The 27,842-nt window shown below is 40.4% G+C and overlaps 1 protein-coding gene and 1 long non-coding RNA gene across 3 annotated transcripts in view; one reads left to right on the top strand and one right to left on the bottom strand.

Annotated features, from left to right (window-relative positions):
- Nucleotides 1-27,842, top strand: part of GALNT12 (polypeptide N-acetylgalactosaminyltransferase 12) — a 101,362-nt gene that overhangs the window by 58,201 nt on the left and 15,319 nt on the right. Inside the window, exons 6-8 of the mRNA XM_045008033.1 lie at nucleotides 7,026-7,202; nucleotides 17,549-17,680; nucleotides 27,575-27,688. Of these exons, the coding sequence (XP_044863968.1) occupies nucleotides 7,026-7,202; nucleotides 17,549-17,680; nucleotides 27,575-27,688 (423 nt within the window). The remainder of the gene's footprint in view (nucleotides 1-7,025; nucleotides 7,203-17,548; nucleotides 17,681-27,574; nucleotides 27,689-27,842) is intronic.
- Nucleotides 2,057-27,607, bottom strand: LOC123365298. 2 transcript variants are annotated; one of them, XR_006577520.1, is made up of 4 exons: nucleotides 27,178-27,607; nucleotides 24,443-24,548; nucleotides 6,378-6,541; nucleotides 2,057-2,211 (listed from the first exon to the last, which is right to left on the bottom strand). It is a non-coding gene; the product is annotated as an uncharacterized LOC123365298 (long non-coding RNA). The 2 variants fall into 2 exon arrangements; XR_006577521.1 differs by lacking the exons at nucleotides 2,057-2,211; nucleotides 6,378-6,541 and adding an exon at nucleotides 20,500-20,713.

Raw genomic sequence — 27,842 nt, forward strand, 5'->3', positions numbered from 1 at the left:
CTTGGTGGGAAAGGAGTTCTACCCATTAATACCACATTAAGTACCATTTAGTATCTGGGGTTTTTTTTATGCTGAATTCTTTACTTAGTTTTTACAGCTGTTCATTTTGTATCTCAGTTTATATAGAGATCATAATATATCTTCAGTATTAAAAAAAAAATAAAAATCTGGCAGTGTAATCTCTTTAAAAGGGTGACCAATATTGTACAATTATGCCTTAATGAAGAAAATATAATTTAATGGTACTGCTTAGTAACTTTACGATTTCTTTTTAGGGACATTTAAAATTACAACTGTAGAGGGGATTTCTGTAATTTTAAAAGCTGTTTCAGTGATTTTGAGGAGAGCATTTGCAGTCTTTTGGTTTTTTGTTTTTTTTTAATAGAGTCGAGTGGAATGGGACTTCCTGAGAAAAGGACAGAAGGAAGTTCCACTCTCCTGTGTACTTTATTTGGTTCAGTAGAGTTTAGGGCCCATTCCTTCTAATCTTATTGTATAATAGTTTAGTGGTACACATTAATACACAGAGTTAGGCAGTTGCAGGACTGAGCCTTTTAGAGGCCACTTTGTTTCATTTGTTGTCAACTTATCACAGTTAAACGTGTACCCCACAGTACCCAGTTACCTGTCTGTTAAAAATGTTTGGTCAAAACACAAATGATAACAAACTCTACTTTCCTTAGTGAAATAGTGGAACAAGAATGTTTGAGTTGCTAATATAAATATACTTCTTGAAAAAATGTCAGACTCTGATTTAAAAAAAAATTGGACAGAGATTACAGTAAATGTAATAACATACAGAGAAGAATGTTTCAAAATATTTATTCCATGGGGGAGAAGATTAAACTTAAAAAGTTTAAACCAAAAGACTTTGGAGTGAAATTGGACAGTAAATTTGATGAGAATTTTCAGTGCAAACACTTTCTTTGCATTGAGTAATAAAAAATGTAATGGATTTTTTTTTTATCTGGAATTATGGCTGATTTCAATTACTCTCCAAATATTGTCCAACATTTGTCTGTCCTTAATGAATGCAGTTTGATCTGGGTTTATATAAATGGAGGCAATGGACTCCAATTGACTGATTAGTATTTTTGCTAAAATATTTGTCATTTTTCAGTAGTGATATGGGTCTGTGAGAGCGGCATAAGGGAAGGTCTTTTCCACTTTAGGGAAAACAACATATAGGAAAATAGACCAAAACTAGAGAAATAGTTCTAAAATATGGGAGTTAATTTTCTGTAACAATAAATTCACCAGTTACGTATCCAGAAAAATATACAGAGAACAAATAAATACTTAAATATTTGGTTACTATTTGTTCAATAGTACATTGTCCTGCAAAAAAACAAAAAACAACAACAACAACAAAAAGCACACCTATCAAATATTTTTAATATTATTTTTGATAGAAAAGCCTGGTTTGATAAATATATATAATCAGAAGTTTCACCCAGTTTGATAAAATCACCAGAAACAATATGTCCTGCGTAGTATAAACAGACTCACTCTGGAATATGGTAACCCCTGGTTAAATAGAGAGATCTGACAGCTTGTATTAATGTAGAACGTTTCTCTGAACAAAAGTTCAGTGCTGTAATGATTATAATTTTGTCTCTGATATTTACATGGCGATGATTTGTAAACCTGTTAAAACTTCCTAAATAAAATTCAGTGCTCCTGGTAAGGTAGTTCAGAAGACAACTTGTAACAGGAAGATGTTTTTCCACATAATATCCCCCACAGGATATTCTTATACCAAGCTTTCCAAAACTGAAAGCCCCACTTCCTGAAATGTAGTTACTAGCATTTGCCACCTTTTAAATATAGTTTTAAAGCCCTCAATACATGAGAGAGCCAAATGGCTTGTTTGCACAGCCACATGCTGCTGACTACAGGGGTGTGAGTTGCAGTGTGCACTAAACTGGACTACATTAATGCTGACTAACCCTTTAGTTTGTGCTAGGGCAGGTCTACACAGGACAGTTACGACACAACTCTTTACTATGTGCTGGAACTCACACCCCCATAGCCCGCACCGTGGGGTTGTGTAGACAAGCACTGATATGTTGTGCCTTTACAATGTAAATTTTTAGGCATCTCTGTTTTCTCAACCCTTTTACTCACTAGTTGACATATACTGAGCCTTGGAACCTTCCCAATCATGCTTAAAAGCACACCAGCCATGCCTTCCCTATTACTCTATTAACCCTGTGGAAAGGAAGAACAAAAACAAATAGAATTAAAACTTCAGGACACACTATCCCTAATTCTCCTTCTAGAACTGGCACATGAGTAATGTTTCTTTTCACTAAATTGTATTTGTAATTCCACAATCAATGAAAGACTAAACCATTCTTGAGTTGTTTTCTCAGATGATGGATGCACATAAGTTAAATAATTACAAATGTGTAGCAAGTGCTTTTTGAACAACTGTATCCTGTCCACCAGTTATCAAGATCCAGTTGTTCTACTTCACAATCTGGTGCTGACAAAGCAGTTATCTTTTTCTGCTAATTTAGTACAGTACTGCTGGGGAAGCCTGACTGAAAGAGACCTCTAGGGTATCAGCAATGCTGGGAGGGTCTTTCAGTGTCTGAATTCTCTTTGATAGAGCAAAAGAGACTTCCTTAGTCCCCAGTAGATTGCTTTGCTCTAGTCCATATTAATTTTAGCTCCTGCTGCTGCTGAATACAGGTCAAGTGTGTAAAAATGGGCCTGCTCTCCTCTCTAGTGCCTACCAGAACCATATTCTCATCCAAATGAACAAAGATTTTCATTGCTTCCCTTCTACTTTCCCAACAGCTGTGCCCTCTTATACTGCTTATAACAATGCATTAAAAATATATTTGACATAACAGGATGCTCGCAGGACAACCCTACCTCACCTTTGAGCATATCCTAATATCCTGCTCTCCATTCAAAGAGGGTTACCTGCTTGCATAATAACTAAAATGAAACAATAAACTGGCTCATTGAAATGTATTTTGCAAAAGGCATCTACAGATAGCTCAGGTTAACCATTATTGAAAGCCTTAACTTGTTCCAGTGCACTGGCAGAACTTTCCTGTCCTCCCCTCTGACTAACTTCAGAAACCTTTATGAGGCTGCAAAGAATGTCTGCCACACGGTACCTCTGCACAACACTGAATTCAGATGCTGCAATTTTTTCAGCAGTACTTCCCAAACACTTTATCAAAATTTGTAGCCAGTGTCTTATGACAGGCAGTCAGTAATGCAGGGGTCTCCAGGTCTGAATATTTCTGAAGTTAGTCATTAGCAAGAACAGTCAGGGGATAGCAGAAAGTGCACCCAAGTGCAATAGCTTTAGGACTGCAGGCTGGGGAGGCAAGAGTTAACAAACACAGCTCAGAGATGGCTTGGGCTCATTAGCCTCAGTGAAAGCCAGCCAAGAGCATTTCTAAGTGAGAGAGCTGCAGCCAGAAAGGGACTGCTCAGAGTAGAGAAATGAGTGTGTGGCCAGAGCGGGAAAGTTTTGTTCCTTACGTGGGAAGTGATGCTAAGAGCTTGGCCAAAATTTTCCCAAGAGATGGACTATAATTATGAAGATCTACTCAATCTGCTGAGAACAGTATCTCTTCTTGTAAATGCCAGTCAAAATGAGGTAGGAACAGAGTCTAAAATATGGAAAGAACAAGTCAAAAAGTACTTAGGTTAGATGTCTTCAAATCACCAGGGCCTGATAAAATGCATCCTAGAATACTCAAGGAGCTGACTGACGAGATATCTGAGGCATTAGCAATTATCTTTGAAAAGTCATGGAAGATGGAAGACATCCCAAAAGGCTGGAAAAGGGCAAATATAGTGTTCATCTATAAAAAGGGAAAAAAGGACAATCCGGGGAATTTCAGACCAGTCAGCTTAACTTCTGTACCCAGAAAGATAATGGAGCAAATAATTAAGCAATCAATTTGCAAACACCTAGAGGATAATAAGGTGATAAATAACAGTCAGCATGGATTTGTCAGGAACAAATCACGTCAAACCAACCTGATAGCTTTCTTTGACAGGGTAACAAGCCTTGTGGATAGGGGGGAAGCGGTAGATGTGGTATATCTTGACTTTAGTAAGGCTTTTGATACTGTCTTGCATGACCTTCTCATAAACAAATTAGGGAAATACAACCTAGATGGAACTACTATAAGGTGAGTGCATAACTGGTTGGAAAATCGTTCCCAGAGAGTAGTTGTCAGTGGTTCACAGTCATGCTGGAAGGGCATAACGAGTGGGGTCCCACAGAGATCAGTTCTGGGTCCAGTTCTGTTCAATATCTTCATCAGTGATTTAGATAATGGCAGAGAGAGTACACTTATAAAGTTTGCGGACAATACCAAGCTGGGAGGGGTTGCAAGTGCTTAGAAGGATAGGTTTAAAATTCAAAATGATCGGGACAAATTGGAGAAATGGTTTGAAGTAAATAGGATGAAATTCAATAAGGACAAATGCAAAGTACTCCATTTAGGAAGGAACAATCAGTTGCACATATACAAAATGGGAACTGACTGCCTAGGAAGGAGTACTGCAGAAAGGGATAAAAGGATCTGGGGCTCATAGTTGATTACAAGCTAAATATGAGTCAACAGTGTAACACTGTTGCAAAAATAGCAAACATCATTCTGGAATGTATTAGCAGGAGTATTATAAGCAAGACACGAGAAGTAATTCTTCTGCTCTACTCTGTGCTGATTAGGCCTCAGCTGGAGTATTGTGTCCAGTTCTGGGCACCACATTTCAGAAAAGATGTGGACAAACTGGAGAAAGTCCAGAGAAGAGCAATAAAAATGATTAAAGGTCTAGAAAACATGACTTATGAGGGAAGATTGAAAAAATTGGGTTTGTTTAGTCTGGAGAAGAGAAGACTGAGAGTGCACATGACAACAGTTATCAAGTACATAAAAGGTTGTTACAAGGAGGAGGGAGAAAAATTGTTCCTCTTAACCTCTGAGGATATAACAGGAAGCTCTGAGCTTAAATTGAAGCAAGGGCGATTTAGGTTGGACATCAGGAAAAACTTCTTAACTGTTAGAGTGGTTAAGCACTGGAATAAATTGTCTAGGGAGGTTGTGGAATCTCCATCACTGGGGATTTTTAAGAGCAGGTTGGACAAACACCTGTCAGGGATGGTCTAGATAATACTTAGTCCTGCCGTGAGTGCAGGGGACTGAACTAGATGACCTCTCAAGGTCCCTTCCAGTTCTATGATTCTATGGTTCTTGGTTCCATGAGTGGGTGCCACTTTGTAGAATTCACACACCTGACCTGTGGAGCAAGAAAGTGAATGAGAGGAGAGCCCAGGGGCAACTGAGCCCTAGCAATGGGAAACCAATCCTGCAAAGCCCAGCATGCCATACCATCCCCAGGAATAGCAGGTGAGGCTTGATCTGTTCTAGTGGTAGATGCAGAGTTTTAGGCCACCAAAATACAGTTAAAAGATTGTTTTGATTTTAATTTGCACCCCACAGACAGCACTACATCTCTGGGTGCTTTTTAACAGTCTTGGGTCCAACTTCTTAATAACACAAGATCCAAATGCTTAATTTACCTAAACTTAATTTACCTAAGTGTGCAGGACAGCTTTGTTTTTAATCTTCTTTGAAAAAGATGGAAATGATGATACAACTGAAACTTTCTGAGCTTACTGACAGAGTTGTGAATTTTCTTAAGTTCCCCCAGCGGAACATAGACAGAGCAAAGAGGAGATGGCAAAATGGAAGAGAATAAGTGCCCATTTTCTGTTCTGGTGGGATGTGGGGTGTGATTGCCATCAGCTTCTGGTTGAAGTTGTGGCTCTTTTTTTGTGGGGGCAGAGTCTCTGGTCCATCTGAGGTCAGGTTAGGAAGGCTGGATTAGAAGTGCAGTCCCACTGCTGGACAAAATTCCCCCCCCCCCCACCCTAATGGCAGAAGCCAGCTAAATCAAATTTAGTGGCTAGTGGATGTAGGAAAAATCAGGAAACATCATGGCTTTAAGTTCTAAAGTCTTCATACTAATTAATTGGGACAAAAAATAAAAGTTTAGAATAGGACAGTAAAAAGCTGGCAGAAGAAAAGACAAAGACCAACCAGGTTGAACAGAGACCCTTCACTCTGGGTTTTATACTTGCTCTATGGAATAATGCTAAGATGGTTCACAGCAATCCTTGAATTTTCCCAGGAGCTCTTCTAACTTAAACAGTCTCAGCTCATAAACAAGAAAAATGTTGGGAAAACCCAAAACATATCCATAAGAATCCAGTTGTTGAAACAAAGTTTAGACACGGTTCCTGCATGCATTTTGTAGACCTTAACATGATTTTGGCTAAATGGTTTTAGGTCTTTTCCAAAGGTTTTCTTGATACAGGTCTGTAGCACTCTAACCTTAGATCTGTTAGTTTTTCCTGGAGATAGGCCACACCAGCTGTTCATCTTGGCCACTCTCAGGACAGGTGGCTTCCTCCCTGCATCTAGCGAATGCTGTTTCTCCCTCTGCTGAAGGCTGTCTGCAGACTCTGGCAGACATCACTTCTTCACAACCAGGAAGGCTAGAAATATATTTAAATGAAAGCTTAGGTTCACATGTTTAAGAGCTAGGGCGGTAGGCACTTTCCTATTGTATATATTACTTACACCCCAGGGGGAGAGCTGGATTATCTGAACCCCAGAGAGGAGGAAGCAAGCCTGAGTTGCCCGGTGCAGCTCAGCATAGCACACATGATTATGCTTTGAACATCTGTAGTATCTCATCTTTGCCAACCAGAACTCCAGTGAAAGCACCACGGTATTCCTGGCTCCGTTATCTTACCCATTCTCCCATTGGTGTGCCTTGACACCTTTGTTTATTTACTTGTAAATTGAGGATCATATTTGCCTCCCTCCTGAGACTATGATATTTATAGTTTATAAGGTGCTTTGAGATGTTTGGGAAAATGCTATAAATACAAAGTATTGTAAAGTATTGTTATTCTGCATATTCTATTGTTCACGTGATTTCAGATTGCCAACACGTAATGTAAATTCTTTGTTTAGATCTGGCAGTGCGGAGGAAGTCTTGAGATCCACCCATGTTCTCATGTAGGTCACGTTTTCCCCAAACAAGCTCCCTACTCACGCGCCAAGGCCCTGGCTAACAGTGTACGTGCAGCAGAAGTTTGGATGGACGAATATAAAGAGCTTTATTACCACCGAAATCCACATGCACGTATGGTGAGTTTGATATCTATTGTGCTTAGAACTAAACTTGTATTTCTTTTCAATTTAACAGAAAAATTATTTATGGTGGGGGGTTTTTAGTTTGTTTTAGTAGCTAAATTCAGGTTTTTTTACAAATTAATGTCTTTCCCTGACATAAAATTGAACATTATCTACAGGGTTAATTTTTAATATCTCTTGGAAAACTGGGGAAACTCCAGAGGACTGGAAGAAAGCAATAGCTGTGCCTGTATTTAAAAAGGGTAAGCTGCATGACCCAGGTAATGACAGGCTGGTTAGCTTGACATTGATGCATATTGGAATAATGCAGCAGCTGATACGGGACTCTGTCAGTACATGATAGAAATACAATTAATGCTACCAACTAGTTTAATGGAGAATAGGTCTTATCTAACCTACTTGGCAATGTTCTTCAACAAGATTACAAGTCTGGTTGATAAAGGTAGCTGTTCTATACAGCGTTTTTGTAGCTGTGTTGGTCTTTACAGAGATATTACAGAGACAAGGTGGGTGAGATAATATCTTTTATTGGACTGACTTCGGTTGGTGAGAGAGACGAGCTTTTGAGCTACCCAGCACTGTCTCACTCACTAATAGAAGCTGGTCCAATAAAAGATATTACCTCACCCACCTTTCTCTCTAAAAGTAACTGTTGACATAATCGATTTGTTTTTTTGTAAGTTGGCATAGTGCTGTAGTACACTGTGATTTTAAAATATTAATGTGATACAAAATTAATATGGTGCAAATTAATTTGATTAAAATATAGATCTAAAAACATAATTGTTAATGGAGAATCATAAATAAGAGAGAATGCTGCTGGTGGGATGTTCCAGAGATTGTTTTTTCCCAAAATTAGTTATTTTTAGGAATAATATGGAAAAAAGTATAAAATTATTGGTGCTAAAAGTTATCAAGTAACACAAAGATTGGCAGGATGGTTAATAATGAGGACAGGTCATTGATATAGAATGATCTGATCACTTGATAAGCTGGGCACAGATAAGCAATGTGCATTTTGATACAGCCAAATGAGAGGTCATACATCTAGGAACATCTAGGCTATCCTTATAGGGTGGTATCTATCCTGGAAAGCAGTCACTCTGAAAGATCACTGTAGTGAGCTTTGAGAGTGATGCTATGGCAAAAAATGTTAACATGGTCCTTGGATGTATAAATGAGAATATAAAGTAGGAGTAGAGAGATTGTATAACCTTTGCATACCACACTAGTAAGACCATTGCATGAATATTGTGTCCATTTCTGATGGCCGCACTTTAAAAAAAAAAAAAAAAAAAAAAAAAGGTGATGAAAAATTGGAGAGGGATGAGAGAATAGAGAAATGATTCGGAGTCTGAAAAATATTCTTTACAATGTAATATTTAAGGAGTCCAATTTATTTTGCTTGTCAAAGAGAAGGTTATATTATCACTATAAGTATCTACATAAACTGAAGATATCTAACATTGCAGGAATAGGGGGAAGGGGATTAACTTAGATGTCGTTTTAATAGGACTGTTGATTAATCGCCATTAACTCACGCTGATTAACTCAATAATTAATCGCGATTAAAAATATTTATCGTGATTAATCATAGTTTTAATTGCACTGTTAAATAATAGAATACCAATTGAAATTTATTAAATATTTTGTATGTTTTTCTACATTTTCATACATATTGTATTCTGTGTTGTAATTTAAATCAGTGTATATTATTTTTGCTTACAAATATTTGCACTGTAAAAATGTTTTTAAAAAATATTTTTCAGTTCACCTCATACAAGTACTGTAGTGCAATCTTTGTCATGAAAGTGCAACTTACAAATGTAGATTTTTTTTTGTTACATGACTTCACTTAAAAACAAAACAATGTAAAACTTCAGAGCCTGCAAGTCCACTCAGTCCTATTTCTTGTTCAGTCAATCGCTAAAACAAACAAGTTTGTTTACATTTAAAGGAGATAATGCTGCCTTCTTATTTACAAAGTCACCAGAAAGTGAGAACAGGCATTTGCATGGCACTTTTGTAGCTGGCATTGCAAGGTATGTACATGCCAGATATGCTAAACATTCATATGCCCCTTCATGCTTTGGCCACCATTCCATAGGACATGCTTCCATGCTGATGATGCTCATTAAAAAAATAAGTGTTAATTAAATTTCTTACTGAACACCTTGGGGCAATATTGTATGTCCCCTTGTAGCAGTGCCTGCTCCCGGCCCCTCCACAAACTCAGTCAGAGACTGCTCCAAAGTACATGCACCAGTGCTCTTTTATTGTTCGTGCCTATCCCCACCACCTACTATTTACATATCTTACAGACCAACATCCTGGGAGACCTCTAGCTTCTCTTGCCAGCAGGGATCTAGAGCTCCTGGCTCCTCCCTTTCCTGTCTCTCCCCCTCTGCTTCTTCCCAGCCAGCGTTATATAGCAGGCTGGCCACTCAGGCCTGCAGGTCCATCCCCTCAAGTGATTAGGGTGTGGCATCCCCAGCCAGTCCTAACTAATCCCCCTTTTTAAGTGGAGCTGGGCTAACAGGGGCCTGGCTTGGATCTCCTAGCCAGCATCCTGTTACACCCCTGCTCTGTTTTACCCACATTCTGCCATATATTTCCTGGTATAGCAGCCTCAGATGATGACTCAGCACATTTTGTTCATTTTAAGAACACTTTTACTGCAGATTTGACAAAATGCAAAGAAGGTATCTGTCATAGGTCTCACCCCCACTTGGAGCTGTTCGGTTCCAATGTGGGGACCTGCCTTGGTTTCCCTCTAAACTAAAATCCTAGTTTAGCTCTAGTAAAAGCTGCCACCACTCAATCAGGTACGTGGATTGAGACACAGTCCTTCCCCAAAATCCTAGGGGATTCCAAGAGCCCCAAATCCATGGAGTTCTTACACCCAGGAGAAATAAACCATTCCCCCTGCTTCCTCCCCCCTCCCTTTTCCTAGGAGAGACACCGGGATTTAACTACAGAGGGATACCTCCCCCTCCCCTTTCCCTGAGAATCCACCCAAAGAAAGGTCAACCAAGTCCTTAATAGAAAAGAATTTATTAAAGAATAAAAAGAAAGTAACTTGTCTCTGTAATCCAAGATAGAACAATACAGGGTCTAAACTTATCAATCTCTGGAGAGAATTCCCCCTCCCCCTTTCTTTCTCAGTGAAAGCAAAGTAACAGCAAACAGGAATAAAGAATTTCCTTTAGCAAAACACACAATTGCAAATATAGAAAGCAACTCAAAAGACTAATCCGCCTTTCTAATTAATACTTACTATTAAATAGTAGAAACTACTCCAGGAGAACTTAGAGACATGACTGTCCTCTCTTAGATCCAAAGAGAACTCTGAGCAAACAAGGAACACAGACAAAGGCTTCCCTCCACAGAGATTTGAAATTATCCTGTTCCTTGATTGGTACTCTGGTCAGGTGTTTCTCAGGTTACTGAGCTTGTTAACCCTTTCCAGGGAAAAGAGACCTTAACCCTGATCTGTTTATTTATGACAGTATCAATTTGAGATTTTTAAAGATAGCTATAGCACTGGACACAAGGTTTAAGAATCTGAAGTGCCTTCCAAAATCTGAGAGGGACAAGGTGTGGAGCTTGGTTTCAGAAGTCTTAAAAGAGCAACACTCTGATACAGAAACTACAGAACCTGAACCACCAAAAAAGAAAATCAACCTTCTGCTGGTGGCATCTGACTCAGATAATGAAAATGAACATGTGTTGGTCCGCACTGCTTTGGATTGTTATCGAGCAGAACCCATCATCAGCATGGACACGTCTTCTGGAATGGTGGTTGAAGCATGAAGGGACATCTGAATCTTTAGCACAGATGGCACGTAAATATCTTGCGCCGCTGGCTACAACAGTGCCACAAGAATGCCTTTTCTCAGTTTCAGGTGACATTGTAAACAAGAAGTGGACAGCGTTATTGCCTGCAAATGTAAACACACTTGTTTGTCTGAGTGATTAGCTGAACAAGAAGTAGGACTGAGTGGACGTGCAGGCTCTAAAGTTTTACATGTTTTATTTTTGAAGGCACTTTTTTTGTACATAATTCTACATTTGTAAGTTCAACTTTCATGATAAAGAGATTACATTACAGTACTTGTATTAGGTGAATTGAAAAATACTATTTCTTTTTTTTTTACAGTGTAAATACTTGTAATAAAAAATAAATATAAAATGAGCACTGTACACTTTGTATTCTGAGTTGTAATTGAAATCAATATATTTTAAAATGTAGAAAGCATCCACAAATATTTAAATAAATGGTATTTGATTATTGTTTAACAGTATAATTAATCACAATTAATTTTTCTAATTGTTGACAGCCCTACTTTCTAAACAAGATGCTTTAGCTCAACAACATGTCACTAGAGCTTCTCATTGAAATGGTTATAAGAATTTTTTTAATATGGGAAAAAAACATTTCCCCCTTATCTCCCTCTTGGAAGCAGCTGAATCATTTTTAGCTGAAACTTTCCCAAAATTTTCAACATGAAACAGACACCTGGCATGGAGAATTACAATCTGTATGGTTAATGTTTGGCAAAGTTATAAACCCCTGAAAACAGGGCCTTATAGTAGGAAAGTTTTAGGTAATCTTAACCATAGGGAGCAATACTGTCAATGGTTTTCAGTGGTTTATACTACTGTGCTACCTAAAATTATAATATTGTGATCTTGTGGCAGAGCTAGAAGTAGAACCCAAATCTTCCATCTAGGGCCCTATGCAGGATTATTTTTAATCCTGCTCCTGGGCTGTTCCCACTATTAGAGCAGCAGGATCCTGGTCCTGCTATAGGGCTCTACACTAGTCCTGTGCAGGACTCTACTTCCATCTTCAAACCCCATGCTTTAACCACGAGACCCGACCATCTCCTATATACCTTTATTATCATGAAGTGAAAACAGATTGTTATAAATTATAGGAAGCAGAATCTCCACTAATTGATCCGATTGCTGGAGGGATAGCCATTACTGAGTAATGGAATTTTTTAAAACATCAGCCACTTACATATTGCTCACTAAAGTACAGAACACTTCAAACCTGTACTTATATGGATAAGCTGACACGACAGCTTGAAGCACACAATAGACATATTTGCTGAACCTGTCAACACAGCATATTTAGTCCTGTGTCCCATTGATTTCACAAGCTAAGCATGGCCAGACGGGGTCAGTAGTTGAATGGGAGACATACAAGGAATATATATACCATATATGCTGCAGGATATGGTAGTGTTGATTCACTAGTTAACCCTCTTCTGTTTTAGCTGATACTTAACCAGTGCACAAATGTGGTTTCAGGAGATGTCTATGTTACAGACTTCAACATAGCTATGCCACTAGGTCAGGGGTGTGAAGAGATGTGATCCCTGACTGACACAGCTGTCCTGGCAAAAGTTCCTACATAGACTCAGTTATACTGGGATAAAAGTGCTTTACTGGAATAGATTTTTTTCATTCATAGGGTGGGTGGAATCCGCTATACCAGTAAAAACACGTTTTTTGCTGGTATAACTACATCTAGAGTGGGAGCACTTTGCTGATATAGTATACTAGTATTCCTATATTGGTAAAGAGCTCCTAGTGTACATGTGACCTTAGGGATGGGGCAGTTTTGGCAAAGGTACCCTCTTTCAAAAGAGACATAACTTGGATATCCTTGGCCACTTGTGGTCAAATACCTCACTGCACTTTTCATAAGAGTAGAGATATTAATGCCAGGGTTCTGGCCAAACTCTATTCCATTCTCCATATTTATTGTATTGTATTAAAACAAACAAAAAACCCCATTAACTTCGATCTCATGCGCTCTTGTTTCAAGATATTGGCACATCTGATTATCACAATCCACATATATGTAGAGTTGTTCTACTTTAACATTACAGAGGTTACCCATTAAAGTTTTGTGTTTGATGAAACAGGGATGTGCATTGTTTTTCCGTATCTGTTGGAGATGGAATTGAATGCTTTCCAGAGCTTGGGAATGTTATTGATGGCATCATGCATGATGGGAAGGTGGCAATAAATGCTGGGAAATTTTCCCTTTATTTTTTAATTCCATAATTTTAAGGTGTTGGGTGGCTGCAGGATGTTGTGCTGAATCTTTAACTGTCATTAAATGAAGTTATTTCTGTTAATAGCCTAGATTTTGTTTTGTTTAGGCTGGGGGTTTGCTTTTTGTTTTTCCACAAATTGTCCTGGGTCCTGATACAGGATGTTCCTTACTCTGCCCGCCCTTGGTAGTTTGACGGCCTCTCTCCGCAGCAGGGTTCTTTGTGGTGATGGAGTACGGAAGCATTCCTGAGGAAGGGGGATCTCCAGGGAATCAATACTGAGATCGTAAACCCAGTGGAGGACATATTCATGCAACAGGAAAATAGTGGGCCTTGCTGAGGAGAAAAGGGGGGCATTGGGTGACAGGGCATACTTGCTGTTCTCATCCACATGTGCTAGCCATTTGGAATGTGGGAACCATTACATCTAAGCTCATATTAGCCATGTTTTTCTTCAACTTGGACATGAAAATTCAAACACTTCACAAGATACTATTGGCATTTTAAAGTAATCTTAATCAAAACACAGTTTTGGTGAAACTTGAACACTCCCACTGAAACTAAAACTTTGGGAAAATCTTAACTACGGATAGTGCTATGACTCCACCAATATTAACATCACATTGTTCTATCTATCTGTTAGAGTCTGTCTGTCTGTATCTCAGGTCTTCCTCCCATTTAGCAGTGGAGACGGGAGGGTGATCGTGATCCCTGACACCTATTTGCTACCTTCCTAGGAGTCTCAAACTCTAGGATGACAACTCATATTGTAATCTGGCCAGGGAGAAAAGTATTCAGAGTAAGCCATTGTTAATCAGTGAAGTATTCAGCAAGGGAAAAGTCACATGCAGCAAGGAAAATCCTTGCATCTTGTGTGATCTCAGATAAGTGGTTCAGAACTTTTCCACATGAAACCAACAAACCTGAGTATGAAAGAGGGAGGAGCTGCCAATGTAGAGTGCGTGTTTCTTCTCAGAAAATAGTGAAGGGATGTGAATTTGTGGGCTTACCTTTTAATAAAGTTCTCAACTTTTAGAGCCTTATCAAGTACATTGTTTGCTTTTTGTGTTTGTTTGTTTGATTTTTTTATCCAGTCTATTGGCACCTAAGCTTCCCAGTCAATTGAACAATGTGTCAGAATGGCTTGGAATGCAGTGGTTCTTCTTTAAGAGCTTGTCCCGATGTGTAGTGCACTTCAGGTTTACGCATTTGCGCCATGCGTCAAGGACTGCAGAAATTTTCCTAGCAGTGTCTATCTGGTCTGAGTATGTGCCCCTGCTTTTCTTGTGCTCTGCACCGAAGTTATAAAGGGGGCTGCCAGACAGCTGCCATCTTAGTTCCTTTTTACGACTTGTGGTTTAGGATGGAGCTTCAGTGTTCACACTGACTTCTTACAAATTATTTACAGGAAAAAGTTGAATAGTTTAGCTATTTAGTATAGTTAGGATAGACATTTGAGGTTCTGTCCCCTGAGATTTGGGATCTTCCTCTGGGTCAGAGAGGGATTCCTGTATTTCCCCATTACACCTCCGTTCTTTGACATTAGTGGGGAGAGTTCCCCAAGGAAGGATTCCTGGCTTCAAAAACTTCATCAACTGCCACAAATCCTTCCTGATCACAGACTACCATTATGCCAGTCTGTACTGCCTGGATGAAACCCACGTCTGATCCAGGTGCAGTATCTGCAAGTTGTCTCCAAGAAGGACAAAACAGCTGAGGAAGTTCCTGCTCCAAAGATTCCTCATGGAGAGGTCCTGGAGACCAGGGAAAACTTCTGATTGCAAGGACCTGTATATTGGCCTGAAGAAGGTAGGAGATATATATATATATAGATATATAGATATAGATATATATAATATCTATCCTACCTTCTTCAGGCCAATATATATATATATATATATATCTCCTACCTTCTTCAGGCCAATTCTTCAGCAGCACATTGAGTTTGACTCTGTCCAGCTCCAAGGCCTCCACCCCACTCCCACTGGCTGATGCTCCTCTCTGATGAGGTGGTGATTCCAGCCATATCCTGATGATCCTAAGGCTTTCCAGAACTTGCTTAAAAGTGTGGCAGAGACACCACAGGTTTCCCTGGAAGAAATCCAGGAAGCCCTGCACAGACTGCGGAACATCATATGTATCCTTGAACCCACCAGGACACTTTGGCAGATGGTTCCACCAGTATCCAAGCAGGCTGAAAAGAGGTATTTCATATCTGCAAAAGGCTTGGACTAACTATTCTCATATTGGTCTCCCAACTTTCTGGTAGTATCAGCTGCTATTGAGCGTAGTAGGCAGAAACAAACCAGGTTTGTGCCTCATGAGAAAGAGGCAAAGAGGTTGGACCTCTCTAGGAGGAAGGTGTACTCGTTGGCCTCTCTCCAGTGTCAAACTGAAACCATCAAGCATTGATAGCTAAATATAATTTTATCATCTTTAATAAGCTGACAGACATTGTCCAGAAAGTACCTTAGGACGCTAGGGAGCAGTTTTAGACCCTGATCGAAGAGGGGAAGCTGGTGGCTAGGTCTGATGGCCAGATGGCTTTAAATGTGGAGAACACGGCAGCAATGGCAATGTCAGTGGTAATGTGGTGGCTCCCTCTTTTCTAGGGTTCCTGAAGGAAATGCAAACAACAGTGTAGGACCTTCTGTTTGAGTGCGACAAGCTGGTCTGCGCAAAGACAGAAGAATCCTTCCACTTGCTAAAAGTCTCTGGAGCCATGCTCTACGCCCTTGATGTGCACACACTTACGATTAAGTGGAAATCCAGCAAGCAGCAATTTCAACAGAGACCAGCCCTGCTGGCATTTTTACCATTAGCAGCAGTAAGAACTATTCCTCAGATATCAGAGGACCTGTGAAAATGGTGCTCTGGGGCAATCGTCCATTACCTCCCAGCCAGCACTGGCCCCAAAGTGAGTGTTTTAATGGAACTTTCAAGAGACATGCACCAACAACCTCATCAGCTCTAGACATTTCCACTGTTTTTTCTACCCTTTTGGAGGAAGACTCTCCCACTACCTGCCAGTCTGGACGGAGAACACTATGGACAAGTGAATACTAGAGTTTATCTCCTTGGGATCGCCATCCAGTTTTTACTCCATCTCGCTTCCTGAAAGGCTTGGTTAGATTCTTCCCTCCAAATCTTTTATTAATCAAATCTTGAACCAGGTTTTATCAACTCAGACAAGGGCAGTATTTGAGCCTCTGGCATCTTGCTTTTTGATACATCTTTCCATAAAGGTAACAGTTCTAGTTGTAATCATGTCTGCCAGAAGAATAGGGGAGTTAGGAGGGTTCCTGGCTGACACTCCTCACCGTACAGTTTTCCAGAAGGATAAAATATTCATGAGGCTTTACCCAATATTTATTCTTAAGGTAATATCTTACTTTCACATCAGTCAAGTATCCACTTGCCTGTATTTCACACATGAGTAAGCAAGAGGTGATGTGGTACTCCTTGGATGTGTGTAGGGCCTTTGCCTTTTGTCTGCAGAGGACAAAGTAATTTCATAAGCCTCCCAGACTCTGTCTTATCTGTGGAAAGGATGGAAGGAGAGGCTAGAAACTTACTTTTGTTTTAATGAAAGGATAAGAAAGGGGCAGAGGAAAAGAGAGGTGGCCTCTGGGAAACTTGGGGATTGCAAATGAGGTTGTGACCACAGGTTGAGAACCCTTGGACTATGGAAAGAAGTGGATTTTGAAGGCAGATTTGAAGAAATTATGTGAGCTCTATTTGAATCTGTAGCAAGTGAAAAGTTTGAGTGGTGGCTTTCTTTAGCAGCTTTAAGGTTCCATTTTTAAACTTAGTTTTCTTTTATTGAATTTACTGATTTACAAGATACAACTTCAAAGGCAGCCTTAACTGAGAATTTCCAAACTTTTAAACACATTTAGGTTTAATGATGTCTTTAGAGGGGATTTTGCAAATGGATGGTGAGAATAATTTAGCACTCTTAATTTAAATTCATGCACTGTTATTGAGACTTTAAAATATCCAGTCAAAGAGCCCTAACTGTTAATTTGCTACTGTGTTCTCACTTTAAACAGATTTTTTTAAATAATTCAATTTGCACTGTGTTTGAAAGCATTGTTGTTGCTAAAATATTAAGAAACTTAATAATAATGAAACCAAATCCAGGGATAAGCAATGGGAGTTTTTTTTTCCTGGGAAAGCACTGCAGGATCAGTTTCCTAATAGTGTATGCTGCTAATCTAACAGAAAGCACCTGTTCTTATTCTTCTATTGTATTTTATTTTATTGTAGGAGCCCTATGGAGATGTGACAGAAAGGAGGCTGCTTCGAGAGAAGCTCAAATGTAAAGACTTTAAATGGTTCTTGGAGAATATTTACCCTGAACTTCATGTACCTGAAGACAGAGCTGGCTTCTTTGGAATGGTAGGCAACATGCTTGATTAGTGTCTGGAAAGTGTCTCACTAAGTCACTTTCTCCTCTCTTTTATTAGTTAAATATGGAAGATAAAGATGTACCTGGTATTTTTATTCCAGAAAATATTGATTTTGGTAGAATTTAATTAAACTTGGTAGACACTAAAATTTGTTGGGTATTAGAAATTTAATATAAAGTAAAATAGTATGGTTAAGACCAAAACCTGCCATAAATTGCAGCTCAAAATTAAGTCTTAAATGGGCTAATGGGGTTAGTGAGTATGGCTTTCAACATTTCTTAAAACATTGAAGATAAGGAAAAAAAGCATTTGTTGGGGTTTTGGGATGTTTTTAGTTTTGAACTTGAAAACAGGAATAAAGTGCTTTTTAAACATATATGAACACATAATTGAGATTAGACTAATAGTCAGGAAATAAAAAAAAAATTTCTATTAGTGATTTTTTTTTAGAATTTTATTTTTATTTGTAGCAATATAAAGCACCCACGCCAATCAGCTGAGCATGCTTTTGGTTATCAGTAATACACATCTTAGTTAGCATCACTCCTTCTACTAAGCAGCAATCCTTAATGTAAAAAATGCTAATAATCCAGTACACCAAATAACACCTCAGTTTCTGAACTCCCCCAAAAGGACTCCAAAGCATGCCATCAAAGCTGACAAACCTGAACTGTTTTGGACCAGTTTAAGGAAGGTATTCCAAAGCCCTGGGGGCCTTATGGAGAATGCTCAGCCAGCTGTCCCCTCTCTGTTATGTCAAGCATGAGCATCTCCAGTGATCACAACTGTGGTGCTCTGTCATGGGGAGCAGTGGGCGGTGGTCATCCTTCAGATATTCTGGCCCCAGACCTTTTGGGACTTTATATGTCAAAACTAAACATTTGAAAGTTTATCCAGTAGGTAATTGTTGACCAATGCAGATCCCTGAGCACAGGTGTCATGTGCTGTCTAACACACTCAGGGGTACATCTACACTGCAAAAAAACCCAACAACAACCCTGCAGCAGCAGGTCTCAGAACCCTGATCAACTGACTCTGACTCTTAGGGCTCATGCTGCAGGCTAAAAAATAGTAGTGTAGACATTCCTGCCCGCCCAAAGAGAGGGGTGGGTCTCAGAGCCCAGGCTGCATCCCAAGCAGGCATGTCTGCAGTGTTATTTTTAGCCCTATAGCGCAAACCTGAGTTGGTTTCCCAAACCTTGAGACTCACTGCCACTTTTTTTTTCTGTTTTTGGTTTTGTTTTTTGCAGTGTAAATGTACCCTCAGTTACCACTTGGACAGCCACCTTTTGCACCAGTTGCATCTTACAAATAAATTTAAGATACGTTGAAATAATATTATTCTGAGAGGACAAAGGCATGGATGATGGTACAAAAGCCACATCTGAAAGATAAAGCTGTACCCTTCTGGCCAGGCACGGACAAGTAAATGATCCTAAATGTCACCTGGTCTTCTAAGTGTAGCTGTGGTTACCCCAAGTTTATAATCTCAGGCCCTTCCTAGAGCAAGTTCTGACACTTCTGCTTTTTAATCTCAGGCAACCAACATCACCTCAGTCTTGTCCTGACTGAGCCAGACTGACCCAGCATGCTTTAATACTGCCAAGTGCTGGATTAGTCACTTAACTGCCTCTACTGGATTTTTCTCAGTAGAGAAATAAAGCTGTGTGTTGTCAGTATACTGAAAACACCCTAGCGCAAGTCTCCTCATTCATTCCCCTAGCAGACTGTGACATTCCCCTGGTGTTATCTGGACCATGATCTGCTAGGTCACTCCAATCCTCAGCTCTGGGAGCCAGCCTTACCCTGCTCTGCTGTGAGAACCCCCACTCCCAGGATGTTCACGCACAGCCTCTGGCATATAAACTGGTCCCGGCTACATGAGTGAGCACTTTTGGCCAGCCGCTGCTTGGATTGTGCAACCGAATGACACTAGCCAATATCTCTGGTCCCAGACACAACCGTAGGAATCTCCGTCTTGCAGTGTCCAGTTATGACCGCTGGATGCTGCAAGCTTATATGAGTTTGTCAATTTAACAAACACATTGATATATACCAGGCTTGTTATCCCAAGGGGTGTCTCTGATATGCTTCAAACCAACGCACTGCTTCAGGTAGAATAAACAAATTTATTAACTCCAAAAGGTAGATTCTAAATGATTATAAGTCAAAGCACAAGAAGTCAAATTTGGTCAAATGAAGTAAAAGCAAAACACATTCTAAGCTGATCTTAACACTTTCAGTGCCCTTACAAACTTAGATGCTTCTCACCACAGGCTGGCTGCTTGTCCTTCAGTCAGGCTCTCCCCTTTGATCAGCGCTTCAGTCGTTTGGTGGTGGTGTCCGTAGATAGAGGTGGGAGAGAGAGGAAGAGCATGGCAAACATCTCTCCCTTTTATCATGTTCTTTCTTCCCTCTTGGCTTTCCCCCCCTCTCTTTTGGGTCAGGTGAGCATTACCTCATCATAGTCCCAAACTGACCAAGGGAAGGGGGGTGACTCACTCGAGAGTCCAACAGATCCTTTGTTGCTGCCTAAGCCAGTGTCCTTTGTTCCTGTGAGGCTGGGCTGGGTTTGTCCCATACATGCCCTGATGAGCTGTGAACTGCCCCTCTGTTCCTGGAGAGTTTTGCCTGGGCTTGTTTTAAGCCATGGGGACACATTTTCAGCCTCATAATTATATACATGAAATTACAACCTATAACATTACTGTAACAATGCTCAGAGCATCATGAGCCTTCTGAAGACACCCAATATGACAAACTTTGCATTGGATACAACACAATCATATTATAAGGATGAACATGGGGGTGCATGGTGTTCCCCCGAGATACAGAGTGTCACACAGACCCATTAAATACTGAACTAAAGAGGTGATAAGTTAGAACCTTACAGTACCCCATATGAAAGTGCACTTGTAGTTGATCACCAATTGTCCAATACAATCCTTTGGGACCTCTGAACAAGCAAAGAATGCAGTCAGTCCAAAGCAGTCTCATCCATTCCTTCCAGATTCATGCAAATCTATTGAAGAGCACAGGTTTGAGTTGCAGAACTGGAAAAAAATAGCTTTTTTTCTGATAAAATGAGCACAGTTGATCAGAATCATTGAGATAGTAATTGTTAAATCCTGCAACTCCAGTCCCTTTTCAAAACAGAACCTCACTTTGAGAGTCTGTACTACCTCTATTGCTACTATTCTCTTTCATACAAAACTCCCATTAACTTCAGAGTTCTGCAGGATCAAGGCCATAGACTGATGATAAAAATGTTAAAGAACAAATAGCCACATATACAAAGATCGTAAAATCTTTAAATATGTCAGAAGAAGAAAATCTTGTTCTGCTAGATTAAAAACAAGTGAAAAGATTGGTCAAAGGTTAAAGAGCTTGCAAAGAAGCCAAATCATTTGTCTGCATTGATCTGCATGACAGAAGATACACCAGTCTCTCTCATTAACAGGTGAAGGTGAAACAAAATCTGAGAAAAAAGTATAATCAAAAACATAATGGGCAATTTGAAAAGTAAATTGTTATAATGAGATTCAGTAAAATTCTGATGGAACTAACGAATTAAGAAATTCAGCTACTAACAAAAATGGTATTAATTATTGCAAACTGTTATTATGTGGCTGACTCCAGTAAATGCTGTGTTTTAGGGTTCTTTTTAATGAGCTCAGGCATAATTTCTCAATAAATGTATGTGATGGTAACCTTCCCACACTGTTAAACTAAGCATGCAGGAAAAACTGCAAGTTACAAAAATGAGCTTTGTTTTTAATCATGTTTCTTACATGAGGTAAATGTTAGTGATCTAGTGATCTTACAACCAAATCTTTCTCAATTTACTTACAAGCAAAGCTTTCTCAGTTTACTGACAAAACTGACTGCTTTTTAAGGTCAGTTTCTGCAACCAAATGTGCACACACATATAAAATAGAAGACAGGAAAAGGAAAAGATGGGAGGGGAGAGAATAGTCGCATTCTTTTAAGGATAGGTTGATAGTAGTTGTTTTCAGTTTGAGACCAAAGTCGGAAATCTTTCTGTAGTAAACCTAATTCCTGGTCCATCCAGAAAGACTGGAATGGAGGCTAGGTCCTGTTAGTGGATTAAGTCTCTTCCCTCACATCCCCCAATGTCAGTAACTGGTATAAAAAGCATCAGATGAGCAGGCAAAACCAAACCTATGAATGGCTAGGGTTCCTGGTTGAAAACCAAGATGCCATTAGACTTTTTAACTTTGAATGGAAAATAAAAACAAGACAAAGAAATCAAACCATACTAAATAAAAGAAACCTGACAAAAATGAACAAAAGCACTAGTTTCTCTTTTTCCAGGTTAATCTGGGTTTTATACTGTAATTCATGAAAAATTTAAAGACTGTGTATGTAGTAGTTCTTCCGGAGCATTCCAGTAGGGTATATCATCCCAAACAATCATCCCAAATAATCTTTACTCAAAAGCAAGGCAATCTTGGGCAAATTCAAAACAGTCTAAATCAAATCCACAAAAGGTCAGTTTTCAAAATAAAGTTCAACAAGATTTCCAGCCAATGTCAGGCTTTCTTTAGCATGACTTTGATTATTTGATCTTCAGGACTTTGCTCTAAATTCTATCTATGGTAATAATCCAGAGAATTTAAATTTGTCAGGTTTTCTTCTTCAGACCATATTCCTTGCTAGGAGAAGTCAAGGAACACATCGTACACACTAAGAGTTTGTTCTATTAAGATATGTAGTAACAACGTGATTTTGTAAATCATCAAGTTAATTCGTAGTTTGTGGAGACAGGCTTATAGAATGAGATCCCCTCCCAACCTGGAGCTAAGTGAATTAAGATATATAATATTTTTGAATATGAGTTAGCAAGCACACAAGCCCTTGAAGGTCTCAAAGTGCCTTTTACAAGCCCCAAGTCTGCTTCTAGAGTATTGTGATGGTTCTCAAGGCTCCCAGACTTTGAGTCACCTTGTTACCTCTTGCCTCCAGCAAGAGGGAGCCTTTCTTGTGGTAGCTGAGTGTTAGCCACCTGACACCACCAGCCTTTCAGCAGTTGAAGAACTCTTCCCAGGGCTATGCCAGCCCTGACTTCGCCTTGCAAGTTAACAATAAGTGCACCCCAATCTCCAAGTCCTTTTGAATCGTTCCCTTGTGCTATCCAGCCCCTGAAACTGGCTAATCACATAAATTCAACATCCTTTCTGCACCCAAAGGTGCACTATACCCCATTTTACCTTTTTTACTTTCCATCACCACTCCTGTAAGTCACATCACTTGTGAGCACTTATAATATAAAACAAACGTAGGTTTATTTAAGAAAAAATAAAGATTTAACTCAGAGGAGGGAAAACTACAGCCTGCGTGCTGGATCCGGCTTGTCAGGGCTTTCAATCCAGCTCGTCAGAGCTTTTCAATCGCAGGATTGCCAGCCCCTTGGCGCAGCAGGGGTAAGGCAGGCTCCCTGCCTGCCCAGGCTCTGCGCCACTCCAGAAGCGGCTGGCACCACGTCCCTGCAGCCCCAGCGGGAGGAGGGGGCAGAGGGCTCTGTGCACTGCTCCCCACAGCTCCCATTGGCCAGGAATGGGGAACCACGGCCAATGGGAGCTTCAGGGGTGGTACCCACAGGCGAGGGCAGAGTGCAGCGGAGCCACCTGCCCCACCCCACCCCCAAGAGCCACTGCCGGACATGCCAGCCACTTCCGCGAGTGGTGTGGGGCCAGGGCAGGTGGGATCCCCCTGTGCGCCACTGCCACCCTGGAGCCACTCAAGGTAAGCGGCGCAGGGCTGGGGCCCACACCCCGAATGCCTCATGCACCCCAACCCCCTGCCTCGAGCCCCCTCCTGTACCCCGCACACCACCTGCACCCGAACCCCTTGCCCTGAGCCCCTTGCTGCACACCACTCCTCCTCCCACACCCCCTCCTACATCCCAACCCCCTGCCCCAGCCCTACATTCATAGCCCTGCATACAATTTCTCCACCCAGATGTGGCCCTTGAGAGAAAAAGTTTGCCCACCCATGATTTAGCTAGAAGTGGGAGAAAGTGATGGAAACAACGGCACAACACAAAACAAAATCATACAATGTGATGTGGGTCTACACCTAGGTTCCCTGTAAGCTGCGCAGCCATGCAGCAGGCTATTTAGGGCCTCACAGGTCCCCCGGCCTGGCCCAGCCCCTCTGGAGCTGCCAGGGAGAGGAGCCCCTCCCCAGGCCCAGCCCAGGCCCTCTGGAGCTGCCACGGCTGGGGAGAGGAGCTTGAGCCCAGCCCAGCTCAGCTCCACCGGAGCTGCTGCGGTGAGGGAGGGCTGGGGGATTCCTCTCTCCCTGCTGCAGCCCCAGGGCAGCCTGCACCCCAGCCAGAGCCCTAACCCCTCCCCCCACACCCCAGTCCTTTGCCCTAGCCCTGAGCCCCCTCCTGCACCACAATCCCCTCATCCCCAACCCCACCCCAACCCTCTGCCCCAGCCCTGAGCCCCCTCCCACACTCCAAACCCCTCGGTCCCACCCCCAGCTCATATCACCACCATATTGGTGCACATAATAAAATTAATTCTGCACATTGACTTACAAAATTAGAGGGAACACTGGTTTACACTTATCAATAGTTACCTAACCTATTTCTTAGATAGGAATTCTCCACAAAGCTCATTTGTTTGCAGAGCCAGCTGGTTTTGCAAGAACCAGAATACAAATGTTCATGAAAACCCCCCACTCAGTCCATACCTTTGCCCAGCATTACTGTTGAACTTACCTTGAGGTCTAATATACAGTTCAGGACAGCAGACTTCCAGCCATTCTTTAGGTAAGAGAGCTGCTTCTGTCCTACATCCTTGGTGTTTATCACTGCTTTTTTGGATCTGTAGTGATAATATCAAAAGGCAACAAAAAGGTTATTAATCTGTAAATGAAGCTCTTGAATACGTTGTTAATACAGATCCAGACAAGAGACCTCGCCCTCCATCCCCACTTCTTTGAAATCTGTTAGGCTTTGAGGAAGTGGAAGGGCACAAACACAGTTAGCCTATGATTTTAGGAGGGGGATTTTCAAAAGCACTAGTTGTTGGATGTCTAACTCCTCTCCAAGTGACAATGAGCCAGTGTTGAGCACTTTTTGAAAATCCTATCATGTGTTCTTGTCAGAAGTGGTCCCTAATATTTCAGAATATTTTAACAATTGCAGTTTAAATTACCTATCCCCAACCTCCAAAGGGAATGGTGACTAACTGTGGTTACAGAATACACAGCATGGAAGAAAAAAAAATATGTAGGCAAAGAAACAGTCAGAAATCCTGCATAGACAGAATTATTGACAACTTTTATGAGCTGAACTAAACGCTTCATAAGGAGAACAAATATTTTCTCGTTTTTATTTTCTTTAATGCAGCATTCTACTAAAATATTAAGGTAAGTCACAGACAAATTTAAAATCCCATACTAAGTTTCTGTTTATACTCTTACTTTAGCTCTTCTTGCATGATTTAAGCTTGTTTGTTACGTGTTGGAAAAAAAATATTAAAAGAGATTACATGAATGAATGGATAATATTATGGTACTATTTTTGTCAGCGCAAAGCAAACTGTCTTCGTCAGTTCATGGGAGAAGATAGTGTTTTCACAAACCCTCTCTCACCTGTTCCTGCCTTGGAACAAGAGACTGGTGAATTCATGCATAAATGGTTTCAGGACCAGATTTTTAAACCTGCAGTTTATGGGTGCAAATATCTGCAGGTGCATCTTGCATCATTTAGGTGCTTAGTACCTGGTTGTACCCATATATAAGGTTCTTAGATCTCTAAAAGGCTTACTTTATGGCTGTAAAATGACATTAGAAAATTCCGGAGTTCGCAAAGTAAGCGATCCAGTTATAGTCAGGCTGAAATACTGGCACTACATGTTAGTAGTTTGCACAACAGAAGTGTGTGTATGGGACACAAAGATGCGATGACATAATGATGGAGCATAAATACTATATAAAAAGTTGTTCTGAATTGAAATTTGAGGTAATTAGGCATCTTTTATACAGTGTTTTTTCTTTTGAGTTTTCAGTTTCAGAACCCTGTTTAAATTTTCTTCTCCTTTATGTCTACTTTGTCTACAGCACACAAAGAAAGAGTTGTATCTGTGTGCAATAATTTGGTTTGTAGTTAACTTATGCGCACAGACACAAAATAGTGTTGTGCCTAAAAGGCAATAATATTGTATTGTATAGCTCTGGAAAGCACCACTAAACTGCAAGGTTTACGGCTGCTTAGATAGAGATCATCAGAATTCAAAATCACTCTTATTGTTTAGTCACATGTTGATTAATGGTGTTAATGCACTCACCAGAATGGTGAGAAATATCTGGAGAAGAGTGTGTAAGGAGTGTTCTTGAGGCTAAATGTATTACAGTGCAAACGGATCCAAAAAAAGTGGAAAGAGGAGATTGGGTAGTAGGTAAAAGTGGAGGAAAACAAAAGTAAAGAAAAATATTTGTGGAATATCCTTTCACTTGCTTTACTTTGATTTGTCCTAATTTATTCATGTCTGTTCGTTCTCTGCATTGGAAACTATGGATATAATTATCACCTAGTACTCAAGAAGAAGCAAAATTACACCTTCAGTAGTCATAGGGACACCAACCAGCAATAGTTCCAGGCACCAGCGCTCCAAGCGCATGCCTGGGGCGGCAAGCCGCGGGGGGCGCCCTGCCGGTCCCTCTGAGGGTGGCAGTCAGGCAGCCTTCGGCGGCTTTCCTGTGGGAGGTCTGCCGGTCCCGCGGATTCAATGGCAATTCGGCTGCTGAAGGCAGCCTGCCTGCCGTGCTTGGGGTGGCAGAAAAGCTAGAGCTGCCCCTGACACTAACCCTGCCTGTTTTATTCTTTTATATGTGACATAGTAGGATTCAGGTAAAAGAGGCATTTAGCTTTAATGTTTATTTACAGAAGTTGTTTTGTTTCAACTTTCGTTAAAGTGGATAATATGTGAGTGTGCAAAGCATGTATAAATTTTTAAACTATCATTATGCCCTGGTTCAACTAATTTTCAAGTAACTTTTGTTTATCTTGGATATTTTTATTAATTGGAAGTCCTTATTGATTTGTCTGTGGAATATTTTGTAATAAAAAATAAATAATGTAATCTTTCTGCAAGTGTCTATAGCAGTTAGAAAAGCTGGGTTCAACATGATGACTAGTCTTCCCTTTAAAAATAAAAAAAACATTTGGTTCAAGACGCCATTGAAATTGTATCCACATGCAGGTTTTAGGAACTTAAATCCTAAACACTAGTTACTTTCACAGGGTTTTTTCTTCATTCTGAAAGCACACAAGAGTTCTTTTATTTTGAAAAAATGAAATAAATCTCTATTTAAACCCAACAATTTTTTATTTAAATGAACAAAAGGAGAAAAAGAACTACAGAGATATGGCAGACTTCCCAGGCTCAGTGGTTAATTGGCTAGTTTGCTAGGGGCCCAAATTACTGTTCAGATACAGTCCCCACTTACCTAAACTTGACTCAAGAATCCAGTTAGATTATGTGGCAATCCAAGTGAGTGCCTCTCATACACTTCTGCCAGGCATGGCCCAGTCCAATCAAGTCAGCAATAGCAGGTCTGCTCCAATCCAGTCTGTCAAAGTTGCTGCCACCAGATCTGCTGCTGCCAGGTTCTGGTTCAGCAAAGCCAGCTGCACAAGGTCTACTCTGGTCCACTATTATCAGGTTCAGTTTTACAAAGCCACCTCTATCAGGTCTATTGTTGCCAGGGCCAGATTCAGTGAAACCATCTCTACCAGGGTTCAGAACTGCGAGTGGGAAGCGTATAATACAGCATAGGGGTATGTAGTGACACACATGTATCTACTTCAGGCTGATGCTTTAATTTGTTCTTTTTTCTTATTTAGCTGAAAAATAGAGGAATGGCAAATTACTGCTTTGATTATAATCCTCCAAATGAACATGAAGTAACAGGGCACAGAATTATATTATATCCATGCCATGGCATGGGACAAAATCAGGTAAGATTTGTTTTTTACTTTAGTTATGACAAATGTTATGATTAATTGTTTTAGGATGTATGATACAAAGTAAAAATGCTCCACAGTATTTCTGGGGGGACATGTGACCACTGCAATGTGATCTTAGTCAGCACCATTTCTATTTTTGTTTCCT

This window comes from Mauremys mutica, chromosome 2, assembly GCF_020497125.1.
Source record: "Mauremys mutica isolate MM-2020 ecotype Southern chromosome 2, ASM2049712v1, whole genome shotgun sequence".
In the NCBI taxonomy this organism is placed as follows: Eukaryota; Metazoa; Chordata; order Testudines; family Geoemydidae; genus Mauremys; species Mauremys mutica.